The sequence below is a fragment of the Osmia lignaria genome, chromosome 14, assembly GCF_051020975.1.
Source record: "Osmia lignaria lignaria isolate PbOS001 chromosome 14, iyOsmLign1, whole genome shotgun sequence".
In the NCBI taxonomy this organism is placed as follows: Eukaryota; Metazoa; Arthropoda; class Insecta; order Hymenoptera; family Megachilidae; genus Osmia; species Osmia lignaria.
Genome location: NC_135045.1, coordinates 522468 through 544573, shown reverse-complemented (window position 1 = coordinate 544573; position 22106 = coordinate 522468). Strand labels below are relative to the sequence as shown.

Genomic DNA, 22106 nt, shown 5'->3' with positions numbered 1-22106 from the left:
AATATTAAAAATCATTGGCGGTATTTTCAAAATACAAATTTGTTAATTATTTTTTCCATACCACTCATTCATTTCTTAAATTTCCTTTAAAGAAAAGGACACTATTTGTTAATGATATTAATTGTAAACATATTCAATAAATAAAATCTACAGCATTCTTTTAAACATTAATCTATTGTATAAATTTACACATTTCAACATAAATATATGTATATATATATATATATATAATTATCACTTATTTACTTTTGTCAATCTGTTTTATAATTTCACATTTCACGATTCTTAAACCATTGCTTTATAAAGGGCACATAACAATGATGATAATGTTACGCTAGAAAATAAGTTAGCAAATTGTTTGACTAAGTTCCATTTATAATTATGCATAGCATGTAGTAAAAGCTTGTATCTTTGAAACAGTAACAATAACCAAAATAACATGAAAATTACAAATATGAATATTTTCATTTGTTGTAGTATATGTTTTAATTAAATATTAAGTTGAAAAATTATCTGTTCAACCATAGTTTCTATAGATAACAAATGCATATTATTCTAATTATTATATATTCACATTGCATAGATATAATCAATGATTGAATGGAACACAAATACTTCTTAAAAGAAAATAACAAATGCTGCAGTATTTGCATAAGAAGCATTAATTATAAAATTCGATAATACTTGTTTGTATAGATGCAGTTTTGTTTGTCATTTGAATTCTTAATCGTTAATTTATATGATAATATTTCTGTATATGCATTCAGTTAATTTGTTTCACCAGTAATAGAAGTGAAAGAGCATCAGAAAATGGTGCTAAGGTATAAGCATTAGATAATAAATGTATATACAATAACATCAGAATGGCAACTCTAGTAAATGAATATTTAACAAATAAGTTTATGCTTTGTTAAGCACGTTTCTTTAAAAACTTGCGTACTTTTAAAATTTGTTGTGTTTACACATAGAAAAATAATTTCACAGCAAGTTTCATTTTTTCATTTGTTTTTAATCACATATGAATCAATGGATCACATGTGTGAAGATTACAAGGTACATATTATTATTAGAAAAATATTTTATTACAGAATTACAATACAATAAATTTAAAACTATGTTTGCTTTTAAACAATTTAAATTTCTTCAATAAATAATATATTAATATTCATTTTTAAGCAGAAGATAATATAATATTCACACATATGATACACATGTATAAACGCATTCCCTGTCTTTATTTCTTCATATATAACATTAAATGTTTGCATATAATAATTCACATTTTCAAATAATATTTACTAATCTTGCATTTTAAAAACCATTTCATTTAGATACAGGTATTGATTATCATTTAAAATACAAAAGATATAGAAAAACGGAAACATCATTGATGTAAATTGCAATACTTGTTAAATACATGTATAATTAATTCAGTAAAGCTTTACTGAGCACGCTATTAGATGTAAGTATTAAGAGAAAAACAATTTTGCGTGCGTACATTATCATTTCATCGACCGTTAAAAGCTTCAACATATTAAAAAAAGAAAACAAAAGGATATGCACGATAAATAAGAAAGAAATAACTTTAAAAATAGTTGAAAGAATAACATTGCAATAAAAAGTTATATTACACTGTACATATTTTCTACAGATATAATTCAGCTAGGCTCCAGCCTGGCATATTGTATCTTTTGATAACTATTCACAACCGAATGAGGAGACAAGTTAGAAGCTTAGCTAATAAAAATCAAATATCGATCTGAATATTTCTATATATTACATGTTCTACGTTACTTAATATGCGATGTACAAGTTTATAATAAAACCGTATAGAAGTGAATAAATGAGCTAACTGCTCTTTTCTTAATACAATCAGGTTTCATTTCGATTCATCTTATGTGATTAACGTTTATATTAGTGCATTAAAAAGATATCAAAGAATAAAGGTGTTCAAATGCTTCTTCCATCTTTCTCCTGTAAGAGTTGTTTTGCTACATTGTTGAAAATGTATCCCTACTACCTTGCAGCTGGCATCTTTTCAAGAAAATCTTGCTCTATCACGGTTTCCAACTGTGTGATGTTTAATGGTGCCTGAGTGTCACTTGATCTGCGACTAAGTGTTGTAAAAAAATAATGCAAATCTTGCAATGAACGAATATTATTAGATGTTAAGAGTAGTTCACCGGCTGTGGCTTTTACAGGATTTGGTTCTTGTTTATACTGCAAAATAAATGAATTAATAAGAAAATACATATTACACAACAGAACTTGTCATTAATGGTAGCAATAATTTAAGTATGTGGTATTCTGTTGTGTTACTTTTAGATTATTTATAATCCTCAACCTCTTTTTTCTTCTCATGACTTGAAATTAAATATTCTATTTAACACTATAACACAAGTATCATTTAATGTTAAGACTGTTAACATAATTTACACAATAATGTTTAATTTAAGGAATGAATTGCTGAAATAGTGGGTTACTGGCATAGTTACAAAAATAAACTATACATATATGATTGGTACATTACCAAAATAAGTATTTCATCAGGTACTGATGAAAGCAACCCCAGGCAGTGCACACATTTTTTAATTGATTAAGTACATAATAAGCAACAATAAAATTAATAAGTGAAATACAATAATAAAACTGATTTATATAATTGTATGAAAAATTTTCTGTTTAGTTTTCAGTGTATTTAAAAAACTATTAAATACTGTAAATTTAAAAAGAATATATGACAATAATTATTATTTTATAATTGAATGAAATATGTGAGGAAATCACACAGTGTTAATTGAGTACGTTTGTAGTAAAAGAGTGTATGCACTTCACCGACAGAGTCAGTTTGAAAGTGGCCATGGCAGTGACTGGACTAAGAACAGTTACTTGTTTTATTTTCTATCTTATAGTGGTAATAAATGCTCGTAAGTGTTATACACAATCACGTAAGTATTGTAGTTTGTTAATCAATATCTTGTTAATAAAAAAGAAGTAATAGACAGCAGAATTAATTATTTAACTGTACATAATAAGTTTCCAACTATATTACATTTTTAAGTTAATAGTGTTTTAGATAATTGATGAATTACTAATTAAACTTGATATTTAATTATATTAATGAGTTCTCTATTATAAATTTAAATTAGGTTTTTAATTTATATATTTTTATGTAGCTAATAAGTATAATTTCATTGCTTTCAATAGACTTAATTTAAGCTAGTTAACAGCAATTAATAGAAATTAAATCGTAGGTCATACTTGTATAATATTGTGCTGCAATCGTTCTCTAATATTCATTTGTAATTTAATATTATGCATATTTTATTTTTAGAATATACCGATGATTCTGATTACAAAGACTTAGAATTTTATGAGGATATGCCAATTAATTACATTGGGAATTACGAGAAAGATCATATAGATGTTAATCAAGACGATTTTTATATTTTAAGTAATTTCGAAGACGCAAATGTGCAAAATGATGTCTACCCCCATAGAAATGATCTTCAAATACCATTCGAGAATAGAGATGACGCTCTTAAAAAAAGATCGCCAGTTGCACAATTAAATTGGTATAAACCCGAGAAAGTGTATCGATACACTAAGCACCGAATTCCTGGATATGATTACGAAGAGCTTGATTACGTGATTACTAGAAATATTCAACAATGTGATGAAAAGTCAGTTTGGACCCATTGCCTTTGTCAATTCACATGCTCCGAACCGGACGTGGTAGATTGTTACACACCATGCAAAAGTGGATGTGAATGTAAAGAAGAATATGTGTTCGATGAAAAAACGCAACAATGTTCATTGCCAGAACATTGTTCTTCGAAAGATGATCATTTTTATATCACGTAATTCGTATAAGATAAAGTAATATATGAAATGGTGCATTAATCTTATTTTTATCATTAATCACATTATGCATAACACAACAGAATACTGATTTTATATAAATTTAAATAAACTAATAGAAAAATTCTTAAATTTAATGTTTGTTCTATCACATACCTTGCTGTCCATCAATTTTGCTATTCTTGTAATATGCGGTACAAAGTCAGAAGACAGATTGTTATTTTCCATACATCCTGCTGCTGAATCTCCTACAAATGCCCATCTATACCTACAAAACAAATGTCAATTTTATATCATACTTTGAATAAAGTATTTTATGCAACTTTGTTCTGCTTACATCTGAAACTGAGGAAGCCTGTGAGCAGGTAAGAGTAATGCTAAATCTAACAATTTAGCAGCTGCAAGTTGCAGCTGTAACCAGTGAGGATGACCATGTGCTTGAAGTCCATTACTAGCATTTACAGCCCATGATGAATCCAAAGCTGAGAGTAGTTTTATGTGTGAACTGTATAAACATGGGGCATACAATTCATTTGAAAAATGAAACATATTAGTTAATACATAAACACTGATTAATAAATTCTTGAGAAATTAATTTTAGCATGATACAATTAAAAGCAAAATACACAATGAACGCAAATCCCATAGAATATCCATATTGTAACTACTGTTTTCCAATGCTACAAGATCTTTGAAATGCTGTAATATTATTTTTTAACAATTGTCTGTATATGGAATATAGTATCTAAAAATTTCTGCATAGATAGAAATCTTAGATACATGGTTTTGAAATTTGATCATAAATGTTAATATCCAAGAAGCATTCAATTACCTGCCATGACGACTGATGTCCCAACACCAATCAATTTACGGAGGCATCACAAATTCCATCAAATCACGGATACCGAAACAGAGCCAAAAACAATATGACATTAGGTATATTGTTAGTAAGGAATAAATACAAATGATGCGATTAGAGCATGGTACGTTGCGTACGTTTAAAAAAAGTACCACAAAAACATTTAAGGATAGATAAAACCTATACAATAAATTGTATTATTGATTAAAATATTTCAAAAAATTAATTTCAATTAAATTTTTACTTTATATTAAAATTAAGAAAAATTGATTCGAATCATGTACTAGAATTATTTAAGAATAATCCAACTATCAATAAAATTTTAATAAAATCAATATCCAATTGTATATAATTTACAAACTAAAACCACTAAAATATCATGCATTAGAAGCACCAAAATCCCCAAAGCAGAGTGATTATTAAAAATAACAAGCTTTATCATACCTAAATTCTTCACTATCAGTGTTCAATTCTTGTTCAATATATAGGAAGACCTGAACAAGTTCGCTGACTATTACGGGCCATAAGGAAGTAGCATGTTGCGGTGACATTCTTAAAAGTAACACTCGAAAACAAAGAAAGACTTGTGCCTGAATCGATGGAATAACTTGTGGTAATCGCAAACTATCTGCTAACCGTTCTAGTAAAGGATAAAAGAATTTAACATCCTGTCAATACAATATTAGCTAAGATTTATAATATTTTTTTTATTAATACTTACCCTGAATTTCAGGCATATATTTATGATACTGATCCATTTCACTGCAAAGTATGACGTATGCTAATCTTTTCAGAAGTTGAGCTTTCTGCTCATACTCCTGTTCCTTCGAGGAAAATATACTGATGCTGCTACTCTGAGCCATGGAAACGCGATCTATAACAGAATAAATTAATTTAAAAAAAATTTGTTCATAAAAATTTTCAAAATTTTAGGTTACTGCTCATGTTATGAGGATAACTACTCATTAAATCTCGAAACGTTGTATTGTCGTGTGTCATTAAATTATCTATTATAGTCCTCCAATATGGTAAACACGCTGGCGTCATTTGGAAAAAGGCAGAATCTAACAAAAGATCCAATACATCCTTGCGCCATGCTTTTCTCGTGTACTGATAGCCTGATAAGGAACTCAATAATTGGGAGCAAGCCGTAAAAGAGGCAATGTTCTTTGTCCTAAAAAGTTTACAATCAATAATACGTGTTATTGTAAATAAATGAATTAAGTTAATTAAGGTTGGATCTTACGAGTGATTTTTAAGATATGGTGTGACATTATACATGAGATTGGTTAATAGTGTTACTACGCGTTCTTTTTCTTGGGAACCATAACTAACATCCAATAAAGGTGCTAATATTTCTGCTAACACTGCCTGAGCTTGAACACTATATGCTGCATTAGGTGGTGTACCGGGTGTTACTGTAAAAGAAAATTCTTGTTAATTTTTATATATTAACAAAGTTAGAATCGGGATGCTAAGGCACATCGCTCTGATACGGAAGAAGAAAATAATAAATACTAAAGGTATTAATAACCAACTACATCTAAAACAGAATCTTTCTAAAAGAAAAAGCACATTACGCACCAGCACCAGTTTTGCCTTCTTTACCTTCCGAAGATCCTTCGACCACTTCAAACGCATCTTCTCTTACTGCTAAGTTTCTTCTTAGCCATGTTGTTTGTTCTAAACATGATCCGGCTATTTGCGAACACGATTCAACTAACTGAAAATTTGTAAGCGTGATAATACAATAATGTATACACAGATTTTTGCAATAAATAGAGAAAAAAAATACCTTTGCCGATACATCTTGTAGATCTCTTATATCTTTTTTCTCTTGCATAGGGGGACATTTTTGTACGTATTCATTTAAAATTGCTAGTAATAGAAATTGAGCCGGTGCAGTTAAGGATAGCCCATCTTTGAGCAAACCCAGCAAAGACGCCCACGATTCGATAAGAGATTGGGACGTGTTACTTTGCATGTAGACATAAAGCAACTCTAACACAGAAACTTCTAACGAAAAGTCTTGTTTCACACCATGAATCGGTGGAGGGTTTTTTACAACCTGATGTACGGTTTGGACTAAAGTATCAATAGGCATTACACGAATTGCGCTCACTAAATCAACCATCACTTGTTGATTCGGACAAGCTTCCGGAAGTACCTGAGGAAATAAAATACAAAATTATTTTAAACTTTTAGTCGATTAAAAATTTTTATAAAATAGTTACCTTCTTAGAAGTACTACAGGATTGTCGCCTTTCGTGCCAAGCAACAGCAATCGCGGCCAAGAAGTTTACTCCATGATGGAAAGATATAGGAGACAGAAGTTCTAAAAGCTGATGTTTCACTATTCTTGGACTACCAACCACACAACTGGCTTGATCGCTAGATTACGATAAAAAAAAAATGTTATTAGTATAATATGGACTTTTAATGCTTAACGTATAAAAACATATAACAAACTTGTCTTTTGTTGCTAAGACTGCTTGCCAAAGAGTAGACAGAGATGCGATTATTCTCGGTAGATGACTCAAAGCGGTTCTTCTAGCGTGCTGCTGTAATTCACTCGGGCCACTTTTATCTTTTGACGTAGTGAGATCCTACAAAAAAAACCATAGAAAAATATATATATCATATTTTCCCATGGCACGTATGTTTTGTTTTTAAAGTTCTAAAAGTTTATGAATTCATAAGCTTACTGGAGATAGAGGACTCGGCATAAATACATGAATAAGATTATTAAATATCTGTCCTGGATTTGCCCCAGGAATTCCAGTCTGAATTGTACCACTCAAGGGCTGATTAAAGGAAAACCCCATCTGCTGTGATGTATCCAATAAGCAGTAATGAAGTAAAAATGTTAAAGCTTCTAAATGTGTAACTGTATAATCCGCAGGAAGACAACATTCAACTGTACTGATATCCTGTAACTTTGTTGCCGTTATTGTTTCCTCGTTAATATAGTACGACGCCAAATGTTCAATGTTGCAACACAGTTGGTGAATGACTGACGTTACTATCGAAGTTAACGAAGATCCCATAAACGGAAGACTCGATGTAACAAGAGTTGTCCAATGTTGATGCAAATGCCTCATGTGGTCCTTTAAAACAAACATTTCATAGAAACGTTAACGTTCATAAAACGAATACAATAAATGCAAATTTGACATGTACCAATTGTAATGCACTTAGTATGCTAGCGAGAAACATTGGTTGTTGTGGAATTGCTGCACCGGGTATGTATTTTAAGCTATTTCCCATAATATTTGGAACAGTTCGTGTTGGAGTACTCGGTGTCGATATAATTGGCGGGCATAGTTCCTCACCTTTTTGACTACCACATTGATGTTCCAACATGATTAAAGCTAATAATAGTCTTAAATAAAAAAAAAATTAGGAAAAAACATTAATGTGAAATCTTTAAATTTAGTTTTTACTTTCTTCTTTAAATACTCACCGTAGTAATTGTATTTGAAAAGCTTCCGTGTGATCGCTAGCTCTGTACCTGCATTTATTAGTATCATTATCCATCATTGGATCATTGAACAAAATAATCTCTTCGGTAAATGTAAATACTTCTTCGCTTTCCTTATGCGCATTTTTCATATTCATTACGCTAGACACAAGACAGTGCAACGCAACCTTTTGTACTTTACATTTAGCAAGTAGATCGACTATGTAACAACTGAAACCTTTTCCTGAATCACGAACGATGGGAATTAACTCGGAGAATATAAGCGTTAATAGCTCTGCGCTTGCAAGTTGCACCTACATATTGGAAAGGATAATATAATTTAATAAATAATTATAGAAAATGTATGATACACTTGATGTTCAATATAATTACTTGTCGATTCCCGGCGATTTCTTCATGCGTTAGCCTCATCTGTCCAAGATTAGGATAATAACTTCTTGCGAAATAAAGGCACACGCTAATTAAAACTTCTAAGTACATACTACTTCTATAAGCTGCTATGAATTCTGTATTAGCTATATCCCCATGGAAGTTTCTACCAAACACACTTTTTCGGTGTCTCGCTAATAAATTTAACAACGTTGTATTTTTTGTTGTATTAGACACACTAGTGGTCGCGGCACAGCACAAAAACATTCTAGTGTTGGTTAATAATTCATTACGAAGTGTACGTAATGCATAAAGCGTTCTAATCGAGTCGTAAACTCCACAATAAAGTAGCATATGTGAATGAAGATTATGTACTCCGATTCCAAAATTACGACCAGATTTTGTATTCTGGTATGTACTCTCGTCATCCTGAAAATTGTTTAATTGCCGTGTAATTAATGTGGGATTTATTTGTTTTAATATGAAATCATTTTCTTTAACCTACGTTTTTCGATGGTTCAGTGATGTCGCATAATTGCATTACACGATCAAGAACGTCATTTAAAATTTCTTCCACTATACTGTTGCAACCAGAGTTGCTAAAGTATTCTTCAGCGGTTGTACTAACATCCAAGTCAGCTTCATCGTCATCCATTGTCCAACTAGGTACTTCGACACTTGCCTCAAAGCTTCCAACATCGTGTACATCGTAATTTGTTGTAAATTCATTTGTACTGTGATATTTACCCTTAATGATAGTCCCAGCTACTTCTCTAGAACTGCCTGGCATTACAACGGCTTCTTTTTTCGCTTTCGTTTGTTTATTAGTTATTTCAGGACTACTAGAATCGAAGCTATTGGTAATAGAATCCAACGACGAGCCAACTTCTCCGTTTAATTTCTTGAATCCATTTTTATCCTTCGTTTTTAAACTAGAATTTGCCGACTCGAAGAGACTCTCATCCAAACTAGCCGTTGAACCTTTATCAAAATCCATCTTCTTAAATCTTGTTGCATTTTTCAACAACTCTGTCGTTAAATTTGCCTTCTTCACGCTAGGCAACGAATCATCCTCTGTTAAGGAATCGTTGGAATTCTCGTTGCAATTTAATGACAGTGGATTGACGAATACGGATATCTTTCGATTACCCGATATGCTAGGTGGCACTTCCAGTTCTTTCATAAACTGATTCTTCTCGGTCACATACTGATTGCAATTTTCACCAGCTGCCAGTGTTGTCACGGCAAATATTCTCTTCACTTTTACTGGATTTATGGTTTTTTTCTTTTTTTTGCCCTTTCGCCATTTTTTATCCTCATCCACGCTATCGCTAACGTGATATATCACGTTTCCATCTACGGAGCTGATCGCGTATATTTTTGCCGCTCCTTCGGTGTCATCTTGTATCTCAGATTTTTCTTCTATCGGATCGTTCTTTGTCAAAACAGTATTACTGTGCTGTATACTGACATGAAGTACGCTCATGCGGCAAGTAGATGGATCCAATAGTATTATTAATAACGGGTCCACTATCCGTGAAATATCGCCTCGCATTAAAGAGTGAAGAAGCCATGACTGAGCGTGAAGCTTTAAAGGAGAATTATCGCAGAGTTGCAGATTATCCAGTATTTTCAACAATGACCTGTAACAATCATTTCTATTAATGATATTATGTATATTTAAATATACATGCATATAAATATATAGTATATATAACTCACTGATCGAAAGATTTCAAACAGCCTCGTAACCTAGGGTTCGTTTCAATTTCTCGTCCTAGATGCCACAGGGTCGAAAATCTATTAAACGCTTCTATTCTTTTCTCTATATTTTCTGATGTGAGCGCTGCTCCTATTACATCTTCGACTGCATCACAAGAATTATGCAAAGCGTGATGTAATTCGTGTAACAATTCAACGCAACGCATTCTATATTTGTGAGCGGGTAATTCACCTAGATGATACCACAAAGAATGCGCCAGTACCTACAAGAAACAAATTCAAAGTGAAGCTCAGAGAAAAACAAATGTTATTGTTTTTAAAAATGTATGAACGCTGTTGACAGCAATAAATTAAATACCTGAAACACATTGGTATATTGCATCAAGTAAATTATATGCCACTGTTTCAATAATGGTACCATAATTACAGATGTGACGCCCTCTCCACTCTTTGTATGGGTGTCAATATCGCTGTGAGCTTTCAGTAATGCCGTTAAATCCAACAATGTAGCAATACTGGTCAGTTGTAGAGCAGGTTGCTTTCCCAACCAACAGCTACAAACTACTAAAACTTTTAACCACTCTGGAAGAACCATATTTCCTTTTGGCTCTTCTTCTACGAACATTCCATCGCCAGGAAGAAAATACTTGGGAAACGTAGAGAGTTCAACGAACAAACTAGACGCAATTCTTATAGGTTCCTCCCATTCGGTTGGTGATACAGAATCGATATACAAATGAAGGATATCCAAGTGTTTGTTATCTTCTGTCACAGATACATCTTGACTGAAGAAACCAGAATCTTCCATATTTAATCTAGAGTTTAACAGGAGTTCTAAATATCGCATTCTTTCGTCGAAACTCTCCCTTGGACACGATATCAGTAAACTATCAAACATATCGTGTACCATTCTCTCTTTGCTCAACACTCTGTTACTAATTAGTTTAACATAAAAGGTTTCGTATTGCCTTAAACATTTTTCTAACATCGTATGTTGTGCTTGAAACGCCGGAGACGGACCTCTACCCAGAGATCCTGTGGAACCCATAGGACTATTTTTACTTGTTTGCTTCAACGTAATTAATTGATCCTTAGATGGTGAACTAGTACTGTTTCCTTCTATACATTCAGTTTTTATGTCATCCATGCTCTTATTTCTCGGTAAACCTATAGATTCTTGGGTTATAACCACCGAAACATTACTGCCCTGATCTTGCAAAGAATCGCTCAACTTAGAGGCACTTTTGCTGGATTTCTTTTTCGACTTTTTATCAGATCTTTTGGTAGCACCTCCCGAGTTTGCTCTTCTCCTAGGACTCGGACTCTTTTCGGAAAACGAACCGCTTGAAGTATCGGGTTTATTTAATTTACTATCGGATTGACTCTTTTCCAAAGGGATAGCAGTCAAAGAATTGTCGCTAAATGCTGTGGCAGAATTGCCATTCGTGGTTGCATCCAATTTTGTTTCTAACTCATTTTTGTCTGTGTGAGTTGAAACCACCGTTGGTTGGACCTTCGATAAAATCTTAGCGCACAATTTAAGACTTCTTGAAATCTCCATAGGAGACAGAATATCGATGTGCAACATAATTTTATTGATGATTTCATAAAATAAACCGGGTAGATGCTCCGATGGAGTATCTATAAATGCATCCAACGACACCGTGTCGAGTAAGAATTCCGTTAATATACAGACTTCCATGAAATTTGGCATTCCACTACCCACAGGTCTTACAACCACTTCCTCTACCTCGTGTTTTGTTCTAGCCCGAGTTTGACAAGCTTTTTCAAACAGATGTCCGCAATGTATCCAAACGTAAGATGGTTCCAAAGTTGAAAATAATAAATTTGCTGACTTTACCACTTCGTTCGTCTTTGGTACTCTGTTCGACTGTCCACAAGCATTATAAAATGTCCTGTTGAATGAACATTATTAATATCTTTAGAATACCGATGAATTATTACCAATTGAGTATATTTTCTCTTAAGATGCATCTTACCTAAAAACTTCACATAAAATATCATCCAAAATTACTGGACCGATATCTACTTTTTCTAACAACGAAACTAATATTCTGTATGGTTTCAAATCTTGTGGACTTTCCTCGCATACAGTTTTCAACAATGATTTTATTGCTTCAACCAACATTTCTTTTGAATACATATCGAAATAAGTGGGTGTATTTTCTGTGTTTTCTGAAACTGTTGCATGCGTTTTCCTTTTCAAAATAGAAGTGCTTACTTCAGTACCCAGAAGCCACGCAAATAATCGCCTATTACATATGTTAATTTTATTTATAAAACATTTAAGTAAAAAAAAGTTCGTACATGTCTTTATATTTTCTTTATTTTACCTATTCAAACTCATATCTCTTCTTAATATAGTGACAAGAGCAGCTGTGACTAGTGATACCATTTGCTTGTATATTAATTGACTATTATGTACAGGAAACCCAACTAATAGCAAATCCAAAGCGCTTCTTTGTACTAACACAGAACTGTCTTGTACTCCAGCACAAAGAGCAGTTACCTGATACACAATATTGTCTATTAATAAAATAAAAGTAGTACTTCATTTTATTTTATATAAAGCAAATTATACATATTTACCATAATATTAGTGTCTGTGCCCATTATGTATTTCTGTTCTTCCATTGGCAGTTTTTTATTGAAATGTACTAATACAAATGATATAGCGGGTAGCCGGATTCCGGAATTTGAAGCTAAACAATCCCATAAACATGCATAGAAATGTTCTGGACCTACTCCTTCGCAAACTTTCTCAAGTAAAGAATTGGTTCTAAAAATATTATTAAAGTTTTACAAGAAATTTATTTATTTCATTTAACTTTTATTTGGTATAAATAATACCTATCAAAATGGTCAGAACCATCTTCTAAACCAAGAAGAACACCGCTCAGAAATCCGCTTAAACCAGGCCTCAATCTCTCTCCAAGAGGGACAAAATGTGTTTCGTATACTGTTAATAAGGATGGTCTTACATTCATAGCAGCATGACCTAACAATGGAAATAGACCTATAAAAAAGAATTAAGTTAATTAATGTATACTATTAGCACAATAAGTTAACTTCATTTTATAATATCATTAATATATATTTTATTTTACCAGCACTGTATATAAAGAGTTCATGACTCAGTCTGTTAGTGCCCATACATTTAAAAATAATGTCATAAGTTTCTAGAGCTTTTAAATGAACACCGGATGGCAAAGCTGGATGCATACACTGTGCTAATCTTTTAGATATCTTAATTCTTCTAGGAATAACTGGAAACTTCATATGACTTAGTAACACCTTGTTTAATTTTCCAAGAGCAGAAATTAAATCTGCCCATTCGCTGGTATATTCAAAGCTCTTTAGAGCTTTATCAACAGCAGACACATAGCTGTATAAAAATATAAAATATTTCATTTTATACAATGCAATAAAACTTGAACAGATACATAAATAAATAAAAGTATTTTACTTACACTCTATATTTAGAGTCTTTCATTAACTCATATTCTTCCAAGGCTATTGAACCCATTATTACAGTTTTGTGTTGCAATTTACCATAAAAATAGATAGCTATTTATCACATAAACTTGATCCTTCTTACATTATCCCAGAACTGATGTATATCACAAGTGATTCATATGAAACAAGTTTCGTCGAAAACGGCTTTTATCACGCAATGCATCGTGTTTAGATAAGAGTGTGTTCTGTCTGAAAGAGAAATTTGGTAACCTCGTATTACAAAAATTTTAGTTACTATTGTTTCATACGTTTGTCGAGCACACAGAACTTTTGTCACACATCAGATTTCAACGACAAAAATAAACCGCAATGTCTGGATATCAACTGGTTCGATGAATTTTTTATGTTAAAGGGGATCGTTTTATCTATATCGTTAAGAATATATGTATCACCGTTTCTACCATATGATCGACAAGTACTATATTTTTCCGAAAAAAAAAATAAAGCGATATCTTTTCTTTGTTACCGTCAAGGGAAATGTGTACATTTTAGACGTAAACGTTGAATAAATGTTTAGAAAAAATTTAAACGCATATAAATAGTATAATGTTTTTTCTGTGTTTATATGCTTACTGTTACCCATATCAAGAATCGTATCGTCCTATGTATATGTATAAGTGTCATCTATTCGAAAATTTTTCAGGAGAACGAACAAACGTTTCACGAAGAAGGTTAATGGTTATCATTTAACACAAGTATAAACCAAACGAGAGATTAAAAATAGCATGTTAAACCTATTGTTATACATCAGTTTGAGAAACAGCTCACCTTCTGTTGTTGACATTTCGAATTTGCATATGTTGTTAAGGGTGAAGGTGAGAAGCATTGGACAATCGCGCGTTTTTCGATCACCAACCTCGCCGTCATCAAGAAATAATTCTTAAAAGGGGCTCGTGGAGTTAACCGATAACCCTCAAAATGGATCATCGGACTTTCCGTAAAACGTTTTCCGTCAAACCAGCTTTTCCATTTTTTCTTTTACAGTAATACACCTAACAAGTGTCTGAAGTTAGCTACACTCCAATCGTAGCATAGATCTATCACACGTCACCGTATATGTATATGTATTTATTTACAGCTCATTTTACTTTTTTATTTGTCATGTAAACATATGCATACGTTTTATTCGCTTGTCGCGTATGTAATTTAAAAAAGGGAAAGTTTTTCATTCAATGATTTTTAACCAGTTATCGCTCTAATTTTCATTTATAATTATAGTACGTCAAATGTAGCGCACGTAGAATAGGATGGATTTAATAATGTAATTTGTCGAACGCTCTATTTCATTTTCTTAATAGAAATGGAATAAGTAATTTTAATAAAATTTTTAGTAACAGTACTTATATACTTACAATTCTCTGTTTATACACTCGATGCGCTCAATCTTTTATTAATGTAATCAATTCGCGAGGGTTTTAAAACGTTGGATAAACACAAAAATAGAATATACGGTTGTACGGGGGAAATGGTATTGAACTATCCTTTATAGTTTTCGCTCGTCCTTATCTTTTTCGCTCCAGCCTTATCTGGCCATGAACAGGGAGAGGTTCGCTTGTATATATTTTATCAACGTACGAAGTATGAAAAATTGTATGTGTTAAAAAAATATTTATCATTTTCTCTGTACTAATATCCACACACTCCAACGATTTCGTATAAATAATATTTTACAAATAGAATTATCTATTGAACATTAATGATTCTCGTTCGGTTCATTACAAACTATCTTTTTGATCGTGGTTTTTATAAATCATATAATTATTCATTATTTAGAATTATGATTTATCTTGAATTTCTTCGAATTCGTAAATATGTAATTACATAAATGAATTAATGCTTGTAAAAATGCTAAGTATCAAATAAAAGCACTTAGACACTCCAGTGTTTTAGAAGGATTATGATTTTTCATTAAAAAAGCAATGGTCTGCCTGTAAAAGAAACAAAGAGTTTAAATAGTGTTACAACATTATATACATGGAATGTTTTCAACATATATTCTTTAATAAGTTCAATGTCTTCCACAATATTAAATGCTATTCAGTCTAACTGAAACAGTAAGTTAAATGCAGTGTATTAATAATTAATAAACAGCTTAAAATATAACATTTAACTTTTTAAGCAAAATGCTCCCCAACTTGTTTCTCGACACGTAATACAATTCGACAAATTTTATAGGAACACAATAATAACTTATAAATAATGCTTTCCTTTGATTTTCTCCCAGTTTAATCAATATACTACGCGATTTTAAAAACGTTTTCATATATAAACGACGTCACATGGCGACGATAAATATAAATTTTTACAAACTCGTTCTTGTTCATCGAGAATTTAGTTTCGCTCCTAATGGTTGTGGTCTCGAATTGCGTTCAGTTCTTTTCTGTTGTTGTTCAAACAGCCGTTGTTCTCTTTCCCTTCGCTTCTGTTCTCTTAAAGCTTTTGTAGGGTCTCCAAATTCTTTGACCGTTTCTTCTTCCCAACCAACAGCATTATCTTCCCATTCTTCTAGTTCCTTCTGGGTATTAACTTTATGTTTCATAATCTTATTCATAGTATTAAAATTATTTACAATATTTAAACTTACAGATGGCAAAGGATTATTAGCAACTGCTAATCTTGAGGAATTCCACAATGCATTTTCTGACGCTTTATCCTTAACTAGAATCTTTGTCTGTGCAGTAATTTTTGGTGTCATGTCCTAAAATAATAAACAAAAGTTAAACGCATACCCAATGTTATTAAAACATTAGAAATAATTACTTCAAAGAAATTTTGTTGCTGCTCTTCGGTTACTTCTGGTGGTTTAGATGCTTGCTGTCGGTACTGGTCAATCTTAGCTTGTATCGCATTAACTGGCTTATTTGGTATGACTACAATAGGATTTTCCTCCCATTGATCCCACTGCTCTGATTCCTTGAGCAAGCATCTTCAGTGATTACTATTATCGAAGTCAATGGTACAACAGGGTTTACATAATCATAAACTCGTTATAAAATATTAAAGATGATGATTAAAGTGATTAAAACTCACTGTTGGGTTATTTGAAGTATTCGGCACTACGCCGACAACAGATAAAGGAATTGAATCACAGGACGATCTTCGTCGACGTCGAAGACAACACATTGCCCGTTTAAATATTCCCAAGAGAATCACGATAAGGGCTTTAAATCGATTTACTAAAAATTCTACTGCCATCGTAAGATCGGCATAAATCTAACCTTTCCTTTTGCTATTAAAAAAAAGTGTACTTTTATGACAAGATATTAAATTTGATCAAATGTCATTTTGTCGAAGAACATTCAAAATAAAGTGACTTCACTTTCGCATCACTTCGTATTTATTTAAAAAAAACTAATTACAATAAACTTTTTGTTGATGGTACGCCTTGGTACGCCTTTTATTGAATAATTGTGAATAATAAAAAGGTTATGCAGAAATATCGATTAGAGTAGCACATTCGATTGTCGATTGTCGACTTTTTCAACAGGTTGTTATCGCTACAACTCGCAATTCGAGTTCCATTTAAGTTCAATTTAAAATTTATTCAATAAATTACAACTGATATTATTAAAACATGCTTTATTGAAATTAACGGATGCAGTCGAAAATTCACTTATGTACGAACGCATTTTTCGCGTTTAGTTTTACGATCGAATTGACATTTTTGATATGGACCACATTTCACGCCTGCGCAATAAACGCCATCTGAAATGTAAAGTGTTTTCAAATTATTTGAATCTTAATCTTAAGAAAATATCACGTTTTTTACCATTTTGTGACCCTTTGTATCCACTACCAGTATTTATCAGACTAGCCTGTACGCACGATTCAGTGCGGCATTTATTTGGGCAACATTTTTCATTAAAGGAGCATTGAAAATCCGAAACGCATCTAGGAAAACATTTCGACACGCTGTCCTTCAATGGGCAATGACCACCTTTGACTAAAACAAATGAACGGTATGCACGTAAGTACTAATGATTATAGCGTATTTAATTCGTCATTTGTATTAAATAAATTAGGAATTTGTGGAACATAGTTACAGCTCGGACCACATTTTACAATACAAGTTACGATATCAACCGATAAATCGCAATGAAAAATGGCATGACTCGTGTGATAACGTGATCGTAAATATGGGATGCATTATGAAAGGCCGAGTCCTTGACAATACTTTTCGTTTTGTCGTATTCTACCTGAGTGCGTGGGAACTTGCACAACTTTTTAAAGGTAAAATATACAATAAAAATCTTGATTTAGCAAAAATATGTGAACCTGATAAGCATTTAATCCGTATCGATAAAAGGAATGTGTCTTTTGTTTATATGTAGGTCTTTGTCGCGTGCACGCGAATGAATGATTTGATAACGAATTATAAATATCAGTAAGTTCGTATCATATGATATATATATAGATAGATATGTTCGAATGATTAATTAACTTACAAGACAGCTGCGCGACTGCTGCGGCAATCAACAAACACACCGTCAGTGCAAAAATGGTCCCTCTTTCTATTGTACAAAATAATAAGTTACTCACACTTAAACCGTAATTGTGAAATTCATAAAACAGTTGACAAATTTTTATAGTTTTTAAAAGATGAATAAAATTCTTGAATAAAAACGTGTTACATATGAGAAAAGAAAGAAATCGGTTTTTATAAGTATACGTACTATGCATTTCCATTTGTCAAGAACCTCATACGATGCTTTTTCTTCTTTTTAGACCACCAGAATTGTTCAACTGGCAGATGAACCACGTCCAATTGATGCACGATAACAACGCAGCTTCTTAAATCTCTCCTTTTTCACTCTGTCTCTCTTCTTTTGCCAGGTCATCTATGTCCTCTCGTTCATTTCCACCTCTATCTTGAGAGCGATAGGTAACTTATTTGTCGTGAACGGTAGAGGAAGCTGGACGATCGGCTGATTCAACAAGTTTCCGACAATCCTCTATACCATTTCGTTTTATAAGCGGTTTAATAGTCATTATCGAAATGTTTTCTCGTTATGATTCAAACGAGTATTCGTGGAATATTGCACTTGGGTATTTCAATAGGATATGTGGTACGTATGTACATTGAATATGACTCATGCAGTCTTCAGATTTGAGTACATACCGTTTAACGTAAAATTATTTTATGAAAAATTGTCGCTAGGAATAGAATTGGACAGTAAATAATGTTACAACCTGACCGTGTACAATCCACAATATTAATAATTTCTGTAAACGAATTTAAAATTTCTTGTTGTACCCATTTCACTGTTTTCTATCTGTGAATGTACCATCGTATCATTCAAGGTTCTATGTAAATGTAGTTTAATAGGTTAATGAGGTAATCCATTACGTAAGAACATTCGCCAACGAAATTACTTCCAAGAAATAGTCAATGAAAAATTTCACGGAATCGCACGTAAATTACATTTTACGAACGCATGCGTGAAATTTAAATTCTGCTATTGTTTTTTACACATCAATTTTTGTTTAATTCATTCAATTTGTAATTCATAATTTATTATTAAACGTTGTATGGTATTACATTATATAGTAAATATATACACTGACACATAATATGAATCAAAAGTATGGCACAGGTAAATACATAGTAAATTTGAACGTGATAGAGATTAATGAAATCCTTATCTTTTATGATAATTTTAATTAATTATTGTTGTAAAAGTAATAAGGATAAGAACTTGGGTCCCTAGGATAATTTAAGTAAGGATTTCTAGGTACATTGAAAGACTCTTCTGGTAATGGAACAACTGGAATTTCCAAGGATTCAACTATCTCAATGTCTGGTTTTTGACAAGCCAGAGCACCACAACGATTTTTGCAACATTTCAATGTTCCTCTGCAATCACTGTCAACACTGCAGGTTGGTGAACATACCCATCTTCCTTTTGGTACTGCTGGGCAAGAGCCTGGTTTCTCTGTTTGAATATCAAGTGTAATCTAGATTTCAGTTGTTTTATAAAATTTGCTTTTTTTTTTCATACCTTTTGAAATTGGTTGTCTCATAGTTACAGGTTTGGAACAAACAAAGCCTCCACAGTTGGTGGGACAACACTTGCCAATTCCTAAACAATGAGAATCAGAGAAGCAAGATTGACTACAAATTTGCACTGGCAATGCTGGTGGACAGGAACCTGGTTTCTCAGCAAATGGTTCATACCTGAAAATATAATATTAGTTAGACAGGATAAAAATATTAATTGTGGTACAACATACCTGGACTGACCAAGAGTTCTAGTTGAAGCTAATGTTAATACAAAGATCGCTAGGAGTAACTTCATTTTTCAATTGTTAATACAGCTGAAAACAAAGAACACAAGATTTGACTTCACATTCGTAACTTTTATTGGAGTTTATTAATTCTTCTTTATCACTGTTTTTAAGATGAACAGGGTGAAAATTTCAAGCAACACTATTTTGATAATGTATTGAAATGTTTTGGTTCACTTTATAAGGAAGAAAATACATCTTACGTGCGACAAATCGACGACGATGAAATTCAAGACGAAGAAGAAGAAGAAGAAGAAGAAGAAATTGTTCATCGACAGTTTTTTCGTTTTGCCGAAGAGAAAAGAATTTCCCTCCTATATAGCATCGAACCCCACTTAATAAATTCGCGCAGCACGTGGTTCGCGCGTAACGGAGATCAGAGATCGTTAGTCCTAACTCGGATGTCGAACCGCAACGATAATTAGCCAGGCAAATCCAATTAACGAGAAATCTAAATCGAGCGGAAGAAAGATAGCGGTTTCTTCGAAACTAGGGGAAAGAAATGCGTGGGTGTTTGCAGTCTGGACGATTTCCGGATCGCCTTATCCAATTTCGTCTCTTCTTTCATGATCTCAATTTAACGGTCACTTAAAAAATTGTTGTATTTGTATTTAGATGGTTTACAATTAATGCAATAAAAGCCTTTTGAATTAAAGAACGGGTATGTACCTTTCTTGTTGGAAACAAGAAATCGAAAGCTTTCCAGGATGAGAGTGACTGGATTTTCCTATCACCGATGCGGACACTGTAACAGGTAATTCAGTACTGCCGATGAGTATCCGATCCTATGTTTTATTCAAAAATGCAACTGCTTCTACGCAAATGAACGTGACATCACATTTCGTTTAACGATGCATCGTTTGCTGTGCTAAAAATGCTTCGAATCATATGGTGTCATTGTTTTGTAAAATGATCCTTCAATTTTCAGTAGAACTCACGTCAGTCACAGATATCTTTACGTCTCTATAAATGTCTAACAAGAATCCGTATAAACCGATACCTGTATCAGTTTGTGCACGAGTATTAATTATTATTTAGTAGTAATTAAAATTGTAACTGACGATTTTCGAGGACGACGGGTTTTTCGTGGTTTCCAAGTTTTCGAAATAATCCCAGCCGAAATTCGAATTCGAACGACTGTCGTATTTTACCTTCACATTTATTACTGTAGACATAAATATAAAAAGTAGGTAAAAAAAAGGAGGATTATAATGTAAAACGGCTAGAGTAACGCGTTACAATTGAAATGATAAATGCATCCTTGGTACTTCTTGCACGTCCTTATAGAAACAATTTGACGCCTGTACAAAATATTGTTTATGTTAATAAACAATTATAGAATATAGAATAAAATGATCATGCGACGCCAGCTTTCGTTTAACACTCTCTTCGACGTCGATGAAAGAAATCTTGTTTTTTTTTTCATTAATAATAATAGTATCGCTAAATTGGATTAAGAATGCGATTAATGGATTACAATAATTATAAAAATCAGAGTAGACAATAATATGTACATATTTTTTGTTGCGTTGGCATTTTGCCAAACGATGAAACTTTGATTTGGCGCTCGCTAGCATTGTATTTTTCATTAGCTCGAGATTCGAGCATTATTTAATTAATATACAACTTAGTGGCGTAATTAAAGAGCCTCGAATGCGTTATCAGTTCAGATGATCTAAATTAAAATTTTATTGTAGCAAGACGATATAAAATGGGAATAATGTATGAATTAAAAACAATAAAAATTTTAAATAAAGAATCAAGAATCCTTGAACCTTCTTATTTTTGCATTCGAGGCAATTTTAAAATACAATAAGAAGTGGAAGTGTACTCTAGTACTAACACAAGTATCCGCGTATTAACATAAAAAAACAATTCTCTACAGATTAAGTCACTTCTCATCGAGTATTCAAGTAAAAAGAGAGGACTACGATATTCATGTTTCTTTAAGCGACACGAATGATGTACATTTAAATATGCTACTAATACTAC

The 22106-nt window shown here is 32.3% G+C and overlaps 5 protein-coding genes and 1 long non-coding RNA gene across 17 annotated transcripts; 2 read left to right on the top strand and 4 right to left on the bottom strand.

Annotated features, from left to right (window-relative positions):
* Positions 1–1180: 1180 nt before the first annotated feature.
* LOC117609268 (protein DOP1 homolog) lies at positions 1181–15620 on the bottom strand. 7 transcript variants are annotated; one of them, XM_034335384.2, is made up of 27 exons: positions 15182–15618; positions 14598–14821; positions 13784–14018; positions 13421–13698; positions 13164–13329; positions 12903–13092; positions 12647–12822; positions 12293–12565; positions 10651–12208; positions 10293–10555; positions 9076–10213; positions 8574–8999; positions 8184–8494; positions 7901–8102; positions 7426–7827; positions 7190–7326; positions 6955–7111; positions 6516–6887; positions 6305–6443; positions 5967–6138; positions 5683–5894; positions 5442–5594; positions 5165–5360; positions 4694–4705; positions 4199–4366; positions 4018–4129; positions 1182–2220 (listed from the first exon to the last, which is right to left on the bottom strand). In XM_034335384.2, the coding sequence occupies exons 3-27, from the start codon at positions 13837–13839 to the stop codon at positions 2017–2019; spliced, it is 7473 nt and encodes a 2490-aa protein (XP_034191275.1). In that variant the 5' UTR covers positions 13840–14018; positions 14598–14821; positions 15182–15618; the 3' UTR covers positions 1182–2016. The 7 variants fall into 7 exon arrangements, with proteins under 7 accessions (XP_034191281.1, XP_034191275.1, XP_034191274.1 ...); XM_034335390.2 differs by lacking the exon at positions 14598–14821 and having other exon boundaries at positions 1181–2220; positions 6329–6443; positions 15182–15620; XM_034335383.2 differs by lacking the exon at positions 14598–14821.
* Positions 2156–3953, top strand: LOC117609294 (uncharacterized). 2 transcript variants are annotated; one of them, XM_034335445.2, is made up of 4 exons: positions 2156–2295; positions 2457–2600; positions 2687–2948; positions 3335–3952. In XM_034335445.2, exons 3-4 carry the CDS (start codon positions 2825–2827, stop codon positions 3862–3864), a joined length of 654 nt encoding a protein of 217 aa, XP_034191336.1. In that variant the 5' UTR covers positions 2156–2295; positions 2457–2600; positions 2687–2824; the 3' UTR covers positions 3865–3952. The 2 variants fall into 2 exon arrangements, with proteins under 2 accessions (XP_034191336.1, XP_076548313.1); XM_076692198.1 differs by having other exon boundaries at positions 2457–2927; positions 3335–3953.
* Positions 15621–15809: 189 nt separating the features above from the next.
* Positions 15810–17024, bottom strand: LOC117609295 (uncharacterized). Of its 2 annotated transcripts, none has more exons than XM_034335447.2 (4): positions 16860–17024; positions 16590–16742; positions 16414–16527; positions 15810–16344 (listed from the first exon to the last, which is right to left on the bottom strand). In XM_034335447.2, exons 1-4 carry the CDS (start codon positions 17022–17024, stop codon positions 16150–16152), a joined length of 627 nt encoding a protein of 208 aa, XP_034191338.1. In that variant the 3' UTR covers positions 15810–16149. The 2 variants fall into 2 exon arrangements, with proteins under 2 accessions (XP_034191338.1, XP_034191339.1); XM_034335448.2 differs by having other exon boundaries at positions 15810–16341.
* Positions 17025–17394: 370 nt separating this feature from the next.
* LOC117609300 (waprin-Thr1) lies at positions 17395–18645 on the bottom strand. 2 transcript variants are annotated; one of them, XM_034335455.2, is made up of 4 exons: positions 18503–18645; positions 18275–18340; positions 17599–17772; positions 17395–17534 (listed from the first exon to the last, which is right to left on the bottom strand). In XM_034335455.2, the coding sequence occupies exons 1-4, from the start codon at positions 18513–18515 to the stop codon at positions 17443–17445; spliced, it is 345 nt and encodes a 114-aa protein (XP_034191346.1). In that variant the 5' UTR covers positions 18516–18645; the 3' UTR covers positions 17395–17442. The 2 variants fall into 2 exon arrangements, with proteins under 2 accessions (XP_034191346.1, XP_034191347.1); XM_034335456.2 differs by lacking the exon at positions 18275–18340 and having other exon boundaries at positions 18503–18644.
* LOC117609301 (uncharacterized) lies at positions 17657–19997 on the top strand. Of its 2 annotated transcripts, XR_004582563.2 has the most exons (6): positions 17657–17796; positions 17869–18059; positions 18161–18213; positions 18555–18895; positions 19562–19707; positions 19853–19997. It is a non-coding gene; the product is annotated as an uncharacterized LOC117609301 (long non-coding RNA). The 2 variants fall into 2 exon arrangements; XR_004582562.2 differs by lacking the exon at positions 18161–18213.
* Positions 18503–22072, bottom strand: LOC117609299 (antileukoproteinase). 2 transcript variants are annotated; one of them, XM_034335454.2, is made up of 4 exons: positions 20784–22072; positions 20061–20144; positions 19829–20004; positions 18503–19762 (listed from the first exon to the last, which is right to left on the bottom strand). In XM_034335454.2, the coding sequence occupies exons 2-4, from the start codon at positions 20123–20125 to the stop codon at positions 19491–19493; spliced, it is 513 nt and encodes a 170-aa protein (XP_034191345.1). In that variant the 5' UTR covers positions 20126–20144; positions 20784–22072; the 3' UTR covers positions 18503–19490. The 2 variants fall into 2 exon arrangements, with proteins under 2 accessions (XP_034191345.1, XP_034191344.1); XM_034335453.2 differs by lacking the exon at positions 20784–22072 and adding an exon at positions 20318–20764.
* Between the last annotated feature and the right edge of the window lie 34 nt (positions 22073–22106).

What these genes read in the sequence shown, in the direction of transcription:
- LOC117609294 (XM_034335445.2), top strand. Translation starts at nt 2,825, where the DNA reads ATGCACTTCACCGACAGAGTCAGTTTGAAAGTGGCCATGGCAGTGACT. An exon ending in TAAGTGTTATACACAATCAC is followed by an intron (nt 2,949 to 3,334) that starts GTAAGTATTGTA and finishes TTTTATTTTTAG; the next exon opens with AATATACCGATGATTCTGAT.
- LOC117609268 (XM_034335384.2), bottom strand. Translation starts at nt 13,839, where the DNA reads ATGGGTTCAATAGCCTTGGAAGAATATGAGTTAATGAAAGACTCTAAA. An exon ending in TGCCGAGTCCTCTATCTCCA is followed by an intron (nt 7,327 to 7,425) that starts GTAAGCTTATGA and finishes TTTTTTTTGTAG; the next exon opens with GATCTCACTACGTCAAAAGA. An exon ending in CCATATCTTAAAAATCACTC is followed by an intron (nt 5,895 to 5,966) that starts GTAAGATCCAAC and finishes TAAACTTTTTAG; the next exon opens with GACAAAGAACATTGCCTCTT.
- LOC117609295 (XM_034335447.2), bottom strand. Translation starts at nt 17,024, where the DNA reads ATGGCAGTAGAATTTTTAGTAAATCGATTTAAAGCCCTTATCGTGATT. An exon ending in ATACTTCAAATAACCCAACA is followed by an intron (nt 16,743 to 16,859) that starts GTGAGTTTTAAT and finishes TGCTTGCTCAAG; the next exon opens with GAATCAGAGCAGTGGGATCA. An exon ending in CTAATAATCCTTTGCCATCT is followed by an intron (nt 16,345 to 16,413) that starts GTAAGTTTAAAT and finishes GTTAATACCCAG; the next exon opens with AAGGAACTAGAAGAATGGGA.
- LOC117609300 (XM_034335455.2), bottom strand. An exon ending in AGCAGTCGCGCAGCTGTCTT is followed by an intron (nt 17,773 to 18,274) that starts GTAAGTTAATTA and finishes CATTTGTTTTAG; the next exon opens with TCAAAGGTGGTCATTGCCCA. An exon ending in ATACAAAGGGTCACAAAATG is followed by an intron (nt 17,535 to 17,598) that starts GTAAAAAACGTG and finishes TTTACATTTCAG; the next exon opens with ATGGCGTTTATTGCGCAGGC.
- LOC117609299 (XM_034335454.2), bottom strand. Translation starts at nt 20,125, where the DNA reads ATGAAGTTACTCCTAGCGATCTTTGTATTAACATTAGCTTCAACTAGA. An exon ending in AGAACTCTTGGTCAGTCCAG is followed by an intron (nt 20,005 to 20,060) that starts GTATGTTGTACC and finishes TTATATTTTCAG; the next exon opens with GTATGAACCATTTGCTGAGA. An exon ending in GAGACAACCAATTTCAAAAG is followed by an intron (nt 19,763 to 19,828) that starts GTATGAAAAAAA and finishes ATATTCAAACAG; the next exon opens with AGAAACCAGGCTCTTGCCCA.